Below are 12500 nucleotides of genomic sequence, written 5' to 3'. Positions count from 1 at the left end.
GGAGCAGCAGCAGGAGCAGCAGCAGGAGCAGCAGCGGCGGCAAATTGGAAAGAACATCAGTGCGCTGCAGACGCTGGTGGGTGTTGTTTGTGGCTCTGCTGCTGCTGCTGCTGCTGCTGCCGCTGTTTGCATGCAAACCTTGGCCTTTAAATGAATAGAATTTTCTCCTTTTTTAATATTTTATTTAAATGTGTTTCAAACTTATTTTAAATTTAATTTATTTCACTTCGTGGCTAATCTTGCAGCAGCAGCAGCAGCAGCTAAAGCGGCCGCCTGGCGGACCCACGGCTGTTCAATTGCAAGAATTGCTGCAGCATTTGATTTTACTTTAATTACCTTTAATTAATTTTAATTAATTTCAGTTAATTGTAATTAATTTTAATTTGTTTCAATTAATTTTGTTTTGTTTGTTTGCTGCGTCTGCGCTTTGCCACAGATTGCTGAGGGGGCTGTGCCTTATGACTTTGTTGCTGCAGTTCATTCAATTTGCTGCGACTGCGCTGTGCTGCTGCTGACGCACAAGTATTCCTTTTCCCATTTTAATCAACTAATTCAAGTTCCCCTTTTGCCCAGACGCAGCAGCAGCAGCAGCAGCAGCAGCAGTGGCAGCAGCAGCAGCAGCAACGACAGCAGCAGCAGCGACAGCAGCAGCAGCAGCAGCAGCAGCAAAGTGAGCGGCAGCGGAGACGCAGATGCTGCTGCTGCAGCAGCAAGAGAGTTTGTTGCTGCAGCAAGAGGAGGCCGCGGAGCTCTTCGCCTCGAAATGGGTTTAAGCGAAACAGCAGTTTCGGACTTCGTGCGAAAACGCCAATTGTTCGAAGACGTTTCTTGTGCGTTTAATTAATTAATTAATTAGTTAATTAATTTAATTAAATAAATAATTAATTAAATCAATTAAATTAGTTAAATTGATTTAATTAATTAACTAATTAATTATATTATTTAATTATTTGCTGAGTTGTCCATTGCGTTTGCCGCTGGTTATGGAGCAATTTGTCTATTTGGCTTTTTGAAGCAACGTTAAAGTTCAGTCTTGCTGCTGCTGCTGCTGCGGCTGCTGCTTCGGGTTTGCGCCGCAGTCTCATTTTGCTGCTTCGCTGCTGCTTCTTCTGCTGCACTTTTATTTTTTTTAATATTTTAAAATTCCAATTTTTAACAAGTTTTTAGTTTTTGTAATTTACATTTTGCGGAATCTTTGGCTGCTGGGGGCCTCGCGGCGGCGCTGCGGAGATCTTTTTCAATTTTAATTTAATTTAATTTAATTAATGTAATTTTAACTGATTTAATTTAATTTAGTTAATTTAATTTAATTCAATTAATTTAATTAATTTAATTTAATTTAAGTAATTAAATTAATTTAAGTAATATTTGTGATTTAAAATGCAGCAAATGACTTCGAGCGGTGGCTGCTGGTGGCGGGGGCCGTGGCTGCGTCTTGGGGAAGTTTCGTAAAAAAGGAAAAAGCTGAAAAAGAAAAAAATGAAAAAGAAAAAGTTGAAAAAGGAAAACTTGAAAGAGAAGAAGTTGAAAAAGAAAATGCAAGTTTTATTATTTCATCTTTGAATTCTGGCGAAGACGAATTTGACGTTTTGATTTGCAAACAGCACTGGGAGAAGGCGCAGGAGCTCGAAGACGAGCGCAGAAAAAGAATTCGAAGTTTAAAATTGAGACACGAAATATTAAAAGAAAAAGAAGAAACAAAAGACCAAAAAGAAAGAGAAAAAGAAACAAATGACCAGCTCAAAGCTCTCCTCGCCGACGCCGAAAATCTCGCGCTAAACTGAGGTGTACGTACACCGCAAGCTGTACGTACACCGCAAGCTGAAGCGAAACTCGAGAAATGGCGCGGCAAAAGTCTTAAGTGGGATATCCCAATTCCAAATCAATTAATTATAAATATAATTGAAAAGTGCTCGCAAATGGAATGCGGGGAGGGTATTTTGCATTTGAATTTCAATTTGCTGCGAATACCGCTGCGGTGTACGTACACCGCAGCGCGGCGGCGTTCAACGAGGGGAACTGCTTTTTGCAAATTCAATTTCGTTTTTCTTCGTTTTTGCGGGCAGAGGCGTCAGCTGTGCCCTCAACTTTAGCCACAATTCTAAATATTGCAAAGTTTAGCATTATTGGCTTCACTAAAACAGTTTTATTTTCTTTTTCTTCGCCTTTTTCGGCGAAACCGCGGACTCGTTCCCGCGACGCGGCCAGCGGGAGGCGCCATTTCAGGCTGATTTAAATGCCTTGGCCTCTCTTTCATTTGTTCAAATATTGCTTTTTTCCTTTTTCACTTTCTAGTTTCAATTTAAATGAAGTTTCCCCTCGGATCATCTGTGTTCGTGGTCGAGGAACTCGAGACTCGGAGCGCGAAAGCGGGAGATCTCGTGGGAAATGGTCTTTTTAGTTTTACAAATCTGAAAATTGAATCAATTTTAAAAATTCTTTTCAATTAAATGGCATTTATCTTCTTTTTCAGCAGCGAGCCTGCGGCGAAGTTTGCAAGTCGGCAATGCAGAAGGGCTCGAAGAGAAGATCTTTTCGGAAAGCTGCTTCGAAAAGAGCTCGTAAGGCCTCAAAAGTATTTCATTAGTATTTTAAAACACTTTAAACTTTCTTTTGTTTTTAATTTCCCTTTTTTATTCAACTTTTCCTCTTTTCCGTTTTCCAGAAAACAGAGTCAAGACATGCAACGGCGCCTGCGGTGTATGTACAGCCCCACCACTCCGCAGTCTTCGACTTCTCTTTTTAATTTTAAATAATTTAAACTAAAATAAAAATATAAAAACTCTTTTTCTACTCCTCTTCGCCTCATTTGCAGCTCGCCCGCTGCTCCCGAGAGCCCAGGGGGCCCCCAGGGTCTAGGGTTTAGGGTTTAGGGTTTAGGGTTTAGGGTTTGGGACACAACTTTCATTTTTCTTAAACTACTTTGCTGCAGCTTCTTCTTTATTTCCCCACCCTATGCTGCCCCTCATTGAGGCGGCGCTGGGCCGCAGCTGGGGCCCCCGGGGGCCCCCCTTGCTGCAGCTGCGTCCCCGGGGGCCCCTGGAAGCAGCAGCAGCAGCGGCAGCAGCAACAGCAGCAGCAACGACAGCAGCAGCAGCAGCAGCAGCAACGGCGAAGACACGGCCCACGCTCCCTTCGGGCGACGGCAGCCTGGCCGCAGTGGGAGCGTGCCTGGCCTTCAGCAGCAGCAGCAGCAGCAGCAGCAGGAGGGCAGTGCGTTTGCTGCACAATGTTCCTGCTGCTCCTGGGGACCACGCTGTTGCTGCTGCGCTGCTGCAGCAGCCCGCAGAGCTGCTGCAGTTCGCCTGCAGCAGCGCAGCACACGACCTGCCCACGCTGCAGCAGGTGCTGCAGCAGCTGGCGCGGGCGAGCCGCGACGCTGCTGCTGCTGCTGCGCTGCAGCAAGACCCGCAGCAGCAGCAGCTGCTGCAGCAGCTGCTGCAGCAAATCGGACTTTTGCTGCCAGAAGCAGATGGCCGGCTGCTGTCGAAGATCGCCAGCTCTTTGGCACTTCTCCGAATTTCCAATTTGGCCACGCAGCAGGTAAATTCATTTAATCCATTTAATTCATTTTTGATCATTTTAAAGCATTTTAATTCATTTTAAATCATTTTGAATCGTTTAAATTCATTTTAAATCATTTAAATTCATTAAAATTGATTAAAGTTGATTAAAATTGATTAAAATTGATTAGAATTGACTTTATTTCACTTTAATTCGTTTCAATTTGATTTAAATTCATTCAACTCCATTTAAACCCATTTAAATTAACTTTTTTTCACCCCATTTCATTTCAGCTCATGCTGCTGCTGCTGCTGCTGCTGCTGCTGCAGCTGGCGTCGCAGCTGGGCCGGGAGGTTGTGGGCCGCGGGGACAGTTTGTCTCCGCGGGCCTTATGTGCTGCTGCTGCTGCTCTCGCGCTGCTGCAAGTGCGGGACTCCGTGCTGCAGCAGTTTGTGTGGGGCGAGGTGCAGCAGCAGCTGCAGCAGCTGCTGCCGCAGGACTTGTGTCTGCTGCTGCATGCAATGCGCCGCTGGGGGGCCTACAGCCGCAGCACTTGCGATTTGCTGCTGCAGCGGATGAGCGAAGAAATCAACTCCTTCACTGCAGCAGACGTCACTGCTGCTGTCGACGCCCTTGCCTCCATGGGGTCCGCGAGGGTTTAGGGTTTAGGGTTTAGGGTTTGGGGTTTGGGGTTTGGGGGCTAGGGTTTAGGGTTTGGCGCTTGGGGGCTAGGGTTTAGGGCTTGGGGTTTGCGCGGCGGCTGGCAGCGCTGAAAGCTGCTTTCGCCTGCCGCATGTCTTCCTTTTGCAGTCGAGGGTTTAGGGTTTAGGGTTTAGGGTTTAGGGTTTAGGGTTTGGGGTTTTGCGCAGTCTGGCTCGGGGCTTTTTGCTGCGGCAGTTGAGTTCTTTGGCCTTCGAAAATCTGCACAAGTTCAACCAGCAGCAGCTGCTGCTGCTGCTGCGGGGTTTGGCGCGGCTGCGCTTCCTCACCCCCGCGAACTGCGACACTTTGCTGCAGCACTTCCGCATCGACTGCAGCACGCAGCAGCAGCAGCAGCAGCAGCAGCAGCAAGGGTGGAATCCCCATAGAAGTGCCATGCTGCTGGGGGGCCTCGCGCTCTGCGACTTGGGGCCCCCCCACAGCGGCATTTTAGATTTGCTGCTGGAGCTGCTGCAGCACGTGGAGCAGGCGCTCCCAGGAGCAGCGGCTGCTGCTGCTGCTCCTGCTGCTGCTGCTGCTGCAGCTCCTGCTGCTGCAGCACGTCACCCCACGCTGGGCATCGCCGCCTTGGTGGAGGCCGCCTACGCAATTTGCTACTTCCAGCTTCAAGGTAAGCAGCAGCTGCAGCTGCAGCAGCAGCAGCAGCAGCAGCAGCAGCTGCAGCGGCAACAGCAACAAAACGACAAAACGGGACGAGGGAGATCTGATCTGCTTCCCAGTGAATCCTCAAACGCTAAACCCTAAACCCTAAACCCTTTTCTTCTCTGCTGCTGCTGCGACAGATAAGGCGAGTTTGCTGCAGCGGCTGCTGAATGAAATATACTCGAAGCCGGTCACCAGAGACAGGTGCGCCCCGCAGCAGCTCCAAACCCTAAACCCTAAACCCTAAACCCTAAACCCTAGAGCATCAATCGCAGGGGCCTTTCTGGGCGCAGAGGGGCTTTGCAGGGAGAAGGAAGTTGGGAATAAATGGAAGTGAATTTAATCAATTGATTAATTTATTATTTACTTATTTATTTATTTATTTATTTAAAAGCTTTTTGAATTTGTTTTTTGAATAGAAATTTGCTGATGAAAATTCAAGAAGTTCAAAAGACAGCAGAACTCGAAATGCGCAGCTGCAGCAGCCAAATGCCTTTGGCGTGGCGGACGGCCAGCGAAGAAGCAGGTGGGACTTTTATTTTATTTTTAATCTAATTTTATTTAAAATTAAAAGTTTAAAAAGCAATTTAATTCTTTTTGCTCATTTGTTGCGATAAATTAAAGCTTCTAGACGTCTGCAGCAGTTTGTTTGGGTCCGAAATCCGCCTTAGTTCTCACTTATTCATCCCGGAGTTCCGAAGCAAGTGCTGCGGCTGCATGCGCTGCTGCTGCTGCTGCTGCTGCAGCGCGGCAGCTGCAGGACCGGCAGGAGACCAGTGGTCTGCATGCAGAAGTGGCCTTATGCCTGGAGCTGCTGCGGGGCCCCTACCGCCTGCAGCTGCAGCGCAGCAGCAGCTGCGGCGGCTACCGAGTGGACTTTTATGATGAAGAAACAAAAATAATTGTCGAAGTCGACATGATCTACAGACACGCGCCTTGCACGCTCAAACACAGGCAAGGAGTTCCTTCTTGCAGCCGATCGGAGCGGAAACTTGAATTCAGAAGGCGAACTTAGTCGAAAACGAGCTTAATTCTGCATTCAATTGAACAAAAATTCAAATTTAAACGTGAAAACAGAGAAAAGCAGCAAAAATGAAGCAAACAAACTGAATTTGAGCCGAAAATGCAAAAGTTGCAAAAGTTGAACTTGTGCTGTTGCTGAGGTGTACAGACACCTCAACTTGCAAGGGTTTCTGCCCGTCAGCGTCGAGTACTGGCAGTGGCGGCGCTGCCGCTCTGAGGTGAGTTCAAAACAGTTTTATTTGTTTTTTTGAATCAAAATAGATAAAAAAGAATTAAAACGCTTTCTAAATTATTAAATTCGACCGGTGTTTCAGTTTGCTGCCCCCGGCTGCTGCTGCTGCGTCTTTTGGCTGGCTGCCTGCCCGCTGCATATCTTTGCGTCTTTTTATTTATTCATTTTAATTTTATTTTATTTTCCATTTTTAATTTCATTTTTCTATTTTTGAAAATAAACTTTTTGTTGTTTTTGCAGGAGGAGCAGCTGCTGTACCTGCAGCAGCGGCTGACGCCCGCGCTGCAGCAGCTGGGCCGTCTGCAGCTGACGCAGCTTGTCTAGTCTTGTTCTTTATTTGTTTGAATTGCTGCTTTACCATTTATTTTAACTTTCTTTTATTCAATTTATGCCATTTATTAAATATTTCCTTTTAGTCCATTTATTCCACTTATTAATGGTTTCTTTTAGTAGTTATGCCATTTATTAAGTATTTTACTCAGTTTATGCCATTTATTAAAATATAGTCTTTTAGTCAAGTTATGCCAGTTTTAGTATATTCTTTTAATCCATTCATGCCATTTATTAAATATATTCTTTACTCCATTTGTGCCATTTATTAAATATATTCTTTTAATCCATTTATGCCATTTATTAAATATATTCTTTTAATCCATTGATGCCATTTATTAAGTATATTATTTAATGCAAAATTATATTCTTTTTGTTGCTGCCTGTTTGCTGCCAAGTCTTCGCTTCCCTTTTGCTGCTGCTCAACTACCCGTTTGCTGCTGCTGCTTCCCCAACGGTGTCTTGCTGCTGCCTTATATATATATTATATATATATTAATGCATATATATAATATGTATATACTCCATATTTGTATTATATATCATATATATAATATATATGTATGTGGGTATATATATATAGCCCCATATACATATATATATATATAGATATATAGATATATAGATATATATGCATAAAATCGAATACATACATTAGATATATATACATTATTTACATTGTATATAATTATATATATAATGAATATATAATATATATATTGTAGATACATTATTTATATAATTATATATAAAGTATTATATATATATGTATATGTATATATATATATATAAGGCTATTAAGCAAAGCTAGGAGTTCTAATTTGCTGCTAGACTGCAGAGCTCTTATTTATTATAAGGACAAAGTTAGGGGAAGTTTTCTTTGTAAACAATTTATTTCATTTTTAAATAAAATAAAGTGTTTTAGATTCAAAATAAAATATTTACTTTTAGTTTTTAGTTTCTTTCTGCTTCGCATTATCTCGAATTGCAGCTGCAGCAGCAAGACTGCGGAGCAGCGTCTGCTGCTGCAGCGTCTGCTGCTGCAGCGTCTGCTGCTGCAGCGTCTGCTGCTGCAGCGTCTGCTGCTGCAGCGTCTGCTGCTGCAGCGTCTGCTGCTGCAGCGTCTGCTGCTGCAGCGTCTGCTGCTGCAGCGTCTGCTGCTGCAGCGTCTGCTGCTGCAGCGTCTGCTGCTGCAGCGTCTGCTGCTGCAGCTTCTGCTGCTGCAGCTTCTGCTGCTGCAGCGTCTGCTGCTGCAGCTTCTGCTGCTGCAGCGTCTGCTGCTGCAGCGTCTGCTGCTGCAGCGTCTGCTGCTGCAGCGTCTGCTGCTGCAGCTTCTGCTGCTGCAGCGTCTGCTGCTGCAGCGTCTGCTGCTGCAGCTTCTGCTGCTGCAGCGTCTGCTGCTGCAGCTTCTGCTGCTGCAGCGTCTGCTGCTGCAGCTTCTGCTGCTGCAGCGTCTGCTGCCGCTTGTTGCCTTTGTGAGTTTTGCTGTTCAGTAATGTTAATGAGGCGGAAGGGTCTTTTTTCTCCTTTTAGTCTAGTTTTAATTCAATTTAAATTTTTATTTTTTTTTAATTTAGTTATACTGTTTAATTACTTTGGAAAAGCAGATACTTTCTTCTCCTTTTCTTTTGAATGCGCAACGAGGCTTTTTGCTGCGACCTTGCTGCTGCTGCTGCCGCTGCTGCTGCTGTGCCGCATGGCCCCGCAGTTCTCTGCTGCGGGGCACAGGCATTCGCAAAGCTTAATGAGATTAAAATAAGAGAAATTTTATTTTTAATTTTTTTGAATTAAGTAAATAAAAGGAGAAGCTGAAGAAGCCGCTGCAGTGAATTGGCAACAGCAAGCAGCAGCAGCCGTCTGGTCACCCAGACAGCTGCTGGTCTACCTGTCGGCTGCAGCTGCTGCTGCTGCTGGTGCTGCTGCTGCTGCTGCAGATTATAACGCATTTTGCTGCGTTTTCTGAATAAAAATCAATTAAATGAATTCTAACAGGTCATTAATTTAAATATTGAAATAAACTTAAGAGAAAAAACAGAAAATTGGGCCTTTCTGCAGCTGCAATGAGACCCAAAACGCGCCGCCGCCGCTCAGCTTTCTTGCATGCCCATTTCACACAGCCCCGGTGTCGGCAGTTCATTCTTGTTGCCTCTCAAGAAGAGAAAAGAGTATTCAAGAGTTTTAAATTGAAAAAAAAGGAACAGTTAGTTCCATTTAACTTTAAAAATATCAAAAACAGCTCCTTTAGGCGTGCTGCAGTCGCGCTCCGCCGCAGACTGGGATCCTGGAACCTTCCGCCTCTGATTTTTCGAGTTTTTTCATTTGCTGATGAGCTTCTTTAGTTCTTTGCATGATTTCCCTCTTAGTTTTTGGCTGGAGTCTCTTTTATTCAAAAAAAAGTGAAGTTTCGGGGGTTTGATTGATGGTGTTTGGAGTGATCGTGGCGGCCGTGGGACAAACCCAGCCGGTTTTTTCCATCTTTTACACCCCCGAGGGAAATGACTCGCTGCGAATTGTGCGTCAACAAGTAAGTTTCCTTCAAAATAATTCAAAAGTTGAATTAAGAGGAACAATTTTGCGTCATATGAAGCGTTTTGAGCGCGAGATCGTGGCAGCAGCACAGGCAGGAAGCCGCTGTTCAAGTTGCTGCCGTTCCTGTTGCTGCTGAGTCCTGGGGACCCGAACTGCGCATATCCGACCTATTTGCATCGAAATTGGTTAAATAAAATGATTTAATTCTTCATTTTTGTCCTTTTAATCCGCTTTTTCGGCGATTTCCCAGGCGATCATCCGCCGCGTCGCAGACGACCACTCTTTTCAGCTGCAGTGCCTGCGCGGCGCGCAGCAGGCGGGCGAAGAGAAACTCAGCCAGCAAAAGGCCGCAGCAGCAAATTCTGCAGCTGCGGGAACTTCTTTATTCGGCGCTTTAATTAGCAATTCAATTTCTGCACAAGAAGAGCTGCATGCGCCCGCGGGCGCCAAGAGAAGTGCAGATTCAAAGCCCGGCAAACGGTGAACGCGCTTCCTTGACGGGCTTCTGGGACCTCTCTTTATTTTTAATTCTGTTTTATATTATTCGATTTTATCCTAGTCTATTTTGTCTCTACACTTTATTCTTATTTGCTCCTTCTTTTCCCTCTTTTTGCTTTCTTTTCTGCGGCCTGATGCAGCAGAGTTTGAGATGGGCAGTTCACGTTTTCTGAATTCTTGGTGTAATTGCTGTTTTTTTTGGATTTTTTTGTTTTTTTCAATTAATTAAATTAATTTTATGAATTTTGTTCTTTTTAAATGCAGGCAATGGGGAGAGAGCGGCGTTTGCCCTGAAAACGGAATGCTGGAGGGTGTTTTGCTGCTGCCGATTTCCTCGCTGTTCAGCACTCCCAAGTTCGTGCTGTGGAAGCGCGTGGACGAGTTCGTTGGCACGGAGTTCAAAAGACTTTTGTTTAATTCTCTTTTTTAATTTTAAAACTTTTTAATTCACTGAATAGAATTTAAAACGTCTTTCCTTTCTCTCTGCCTTTACTCCTCGTTTGCCAACAAGACGCCGCGAAGCCGCCGCTCAGCAGCAGTTCAGAAAATCGGAAAGCAGCAAAAACTGCGAATTTTGCGAGTTTTTTGAACTGTTTCGTTTCTATTATTGAAGTATTACTATTATTATTTATTATTATTAATTATTACTAATTATTATATCCCCATTTGCCGCGTTTTCCCGCCAGCTGGGCGCTGCTTTCCTCCGCGGGCTGCTGCAGGCTGCTGTACGCCGTGGTTTTGGACTTAGCCGAAAACTGCTTGCTGGCTTCGAACGCGCTGACGCTCTTTATTCACATTCTTGCGGACATCTTCGGAGTTAAGACTGACTCAGCTCCTTTGTCGGATCTTGTGAGTTTTATTTCATCTAAAAATACCAGTTGCTGCTCCAGTTGCTGCTTTGCTGCTCCAGTTGCTGCTTTGCTGCTCCAGTTGCTGCTTTGCTGCACCAGTTGCTGCTTGCTGCGTTCCAGCGGCGCTCACATACCACCCGCAGCAGCAGCAGCAGCAACAGCAGCGGCAGAAGGGCTGATTTCGCTTGCCAGCACTACTGTTCACTCTTATCAATCAGATGAAATGGTGGTTTTTACCTTTTTAATTCTTTTAACTCAAAAAGCATAAAGATCTTCCTTTCTGGTGTTTGCAGCTGCTGCTGCTGCCTCTGCGCCCATCGCAGGGGCGGCTGCTGTTGCCTGCTGCTTCGTTCTGCTTGCTATGAATTGTTTTGCTGCTGCTGCTGCTGCTGCTGCTGGGGGTTACAGCTTGGGCTGCGGGGCTCATCTTTTGCAATTTGCTGCAGTTCCTGAAAAGGCCAGACGCGCTGCTGGTGACTCTGCACTATTTGCTGCCAGGTGGGCCGATTGCGCAGCTCTTTCTTTCAAAAGGCGAGGCTTTGCTGCTGCTGCTGCTGCTGCTGTTTCGGAGTAGCAGCAGCAGGAGAAACAGCAGCAGCAGCAGCAGCAACAGCAGTAGCAGCAGCAACAGCAGCAGCAGCAGCAGCAGCAGCAGCGCGTTGCTGCAGCAAACGAAATGCTGCTGCTTGCCCAATTTGCTGCACTCAGGAGGACAGTTGATGTTTTTGAATGTCTCGAGGGCTCAGCGAATAAAAGCTGATGTTAAAGATGCTCTTCGGCAGGCGACTCAAGGGGGGAAGCTGTGAGCGGCGAAGTTCGGAGTTGGTTTTTGCATTTTTTGAAGGAAAATGGAGGGAAAAAAGTCCCAAGTACTTTAAAATCTTCTTTTCTTCTTTTTTAAACTCCCTTTCGGCAGCTTTCCCCGCGGATTCCACTAGGATCGGCCGCGCGCACTTGTTGAATTGCAACAAAATTCAAGAATGCGAAAACTTGCACACTCCTGAAACTGCGGAGCAAACTCGAACATAATAGACAACAACAGGGAGAACTAAACGAATTAATAATGGAATAGTCACAATAAGTGCAAAATAAAGCGAAAGAAAAGCCGCAAACACACTGAAGTGCTTTCAATAAGCTGAGACGCCAGCTGTTTCGGGGTGACGAATGAGGTCCGTTCATGGGGGAAATAAACCCATGTGGAGGTGCTTTGTGGTAAATTGGACTTTATTGTAATTTTATTTAAAATAATAAAGAAAGTAAAGATAATTTGAGGGGACTTTCTTTTCTTTGTGGCGTTCTCCCTAGCCTGTTAAGGCTAGCTGGGGGGGAGCCAGCCGTCCAATTAATTCGGTTTAACTTCGTCTTTATCCGAGCAGATCTTCCTTAACTCGTTTTTGATTTACTTTAATATTTTTTTGCATTTATTTTTATTTAGAAACGAATTGAATTAAATGAAGTTGAGGCCGCAGTCGTTGCCGTGCCCGAGGGTCACCGCCCAGGGGTGACGCCTCCAGCAGAGTTCCTGGAAGAGCCCTGCTGTGCCGTTTGGCTTTCCTTGAAGAGTTTTTTCAATTATATTTATTTAAGAAGTTCTTTTGTTTAATTCGTTTAATATGAGAGGCATTTGGCTGAAAAGGGCGCACTGAACGGGGGGGCCGATGGTCACTCTTAAGCCGGGAGGGAGCCGGTGCCGCATGCGTTATTCCCGCGCCCACACTCGCGAAACTTGAATTGTTCTGCAAAAACTTCGTCTTTTTATTATTATTTTTGTCGAAACAATTTAATTTATTTCGAAAAAGATCCAAAAAGAAGCTCCTTTGCCTTTCGGCGCCACTGGGGGTACCCAGTGTCAACCGCCGCGGCGGCGAGTCTTGTTGTTTGCATTAGAACATTCTAAAAGAAAAAAGAAAAGGAAATAAATTTCTTTCTTTTTAAAAGAGAGTGCAAATATCAAATTGAAATGAGACGGCATAATCTCTTTCAAATGGCACTCTGAAGAGCAGCACACACACTCCTGCAGCTGCTGCTGCTGCTGCTGCTGCTGCTGCCTCCTCTCTTTGCTGCTGCAGCACGAAACTTGATTTGGTTTCATCTGCTGCCTTTTCTCTGCAGCAGCAGATTCTCTCACTTGTTGGCAGAGGCGGCCAGAAGGGATGCGCACAGCACCTGCA

At 45.1% G+C, this 12500-nt stretch overlaps 4 protein-coding genes across 4 annotated transcripts in view; 3 read left to right on the top strand and 1 right to left on the bottom strand.

Annotated features, from left to right (window-relative positions):
* Positions 1–1784, top strand: part of ETH_00032285 (uncharacterized protein) — a gene marked incomplete at both ends in the record, with an annotated part of 6613 nt that extends 4829 nt beyond the window's left edge. Inside the window, 3 exons of the mRNA XM_013377921.1 lie at positions 1–76; positions 437–830; positions 1387–1784. The exon at positions 1–76 is cut by the window's left edge and continues 223 nt beyond it. Coding sequence (XP_013233375.1) covers positions 1–76; positions 437–830; positions 1387–1784 — 868 coding nt within the window. The remainder of the gene's footprint in view (positions 77–436; positions 831–1386) is intronic.
* Positions 1785–2955: 1171 nt separating this feature from the next.
* ETH_00032280 (uncharacterized protein) lies at positions 2956–6445 on the top strand (the record flags this gene model as incomplete). The annotated part of the gene is made up of 8 exons (XM_013377920.1): positions 2956–3543; positions 3834–4150; positions 4374–4834; positions 5007–5070; positions 5286–5392; positions 5613–5820; positions 6038–6107; positions 6362–6445. The coding sequence occupies 8 exons, from the start codon at positions 2956–2958 to the stop codon at positions 6443–6445; spliced, it is 1899 nt and encodes a 632-aa protein (XP_013233374.1).
* Positions 6446–7398: 953 nt separating this feature from the next.
* Positions 7399–8397, bottom strand: ETH_00032275 (uncharacterized protein; the record flags this gene model as incomplete). The annotated part of the gene is made up of 3 exons (XM_013377919.1): positions 7399–7936; positions 8046–8166; positions 8337–8397. The coding sequence occupies 3 exons, from the start codon at positions 8395–8397 to the stop codon at positions 7399–7401; spliced, it is 720 nt and encodes a 239-aa protein (XP_013233373.1).
* Positions 8398–8870: 473 nt separating this feature from the next.
* Positions 8871–11135, top strand: ETH_00032270 (uncharacterized protein; the record flags this gene model as incomplete). The annotated part of the gene is made up of 6 exons (XM_013377918.1): positions 8871–8975; positions 9231–9460; positions 9743–9859; positions 10198–10327; positions 10776–10827; positions 11038–11135. The coding sequence occupies 6 exons, from the start codon at positions 8871–8873 to the stop codon at positions 11133–11135; spliced, it is 732 nt and encodes a 243-aa protein (XP_013233372.1).
* Positions 11136–12500: the final 1365 nt, after the last annotated feature.

Source organism: Eimeria tenella, genomic scaffold (assembly GCF_000499545.2).
Source record: "Eimeria tenella Houghton genomic scaffold, Eth_scaff68, whole genome shotgun sequence".
In the NCBI taxonomy this organism is placed as follows: Eukaryota; Apicomplexa; class Conoidasida; order Eucoccidiorida; family Eimeriidae; genus Eimeria; species Eimeria tenella.
This window is presented reverse-complemented; position numbering and strand designations above follow the sequence as displayed.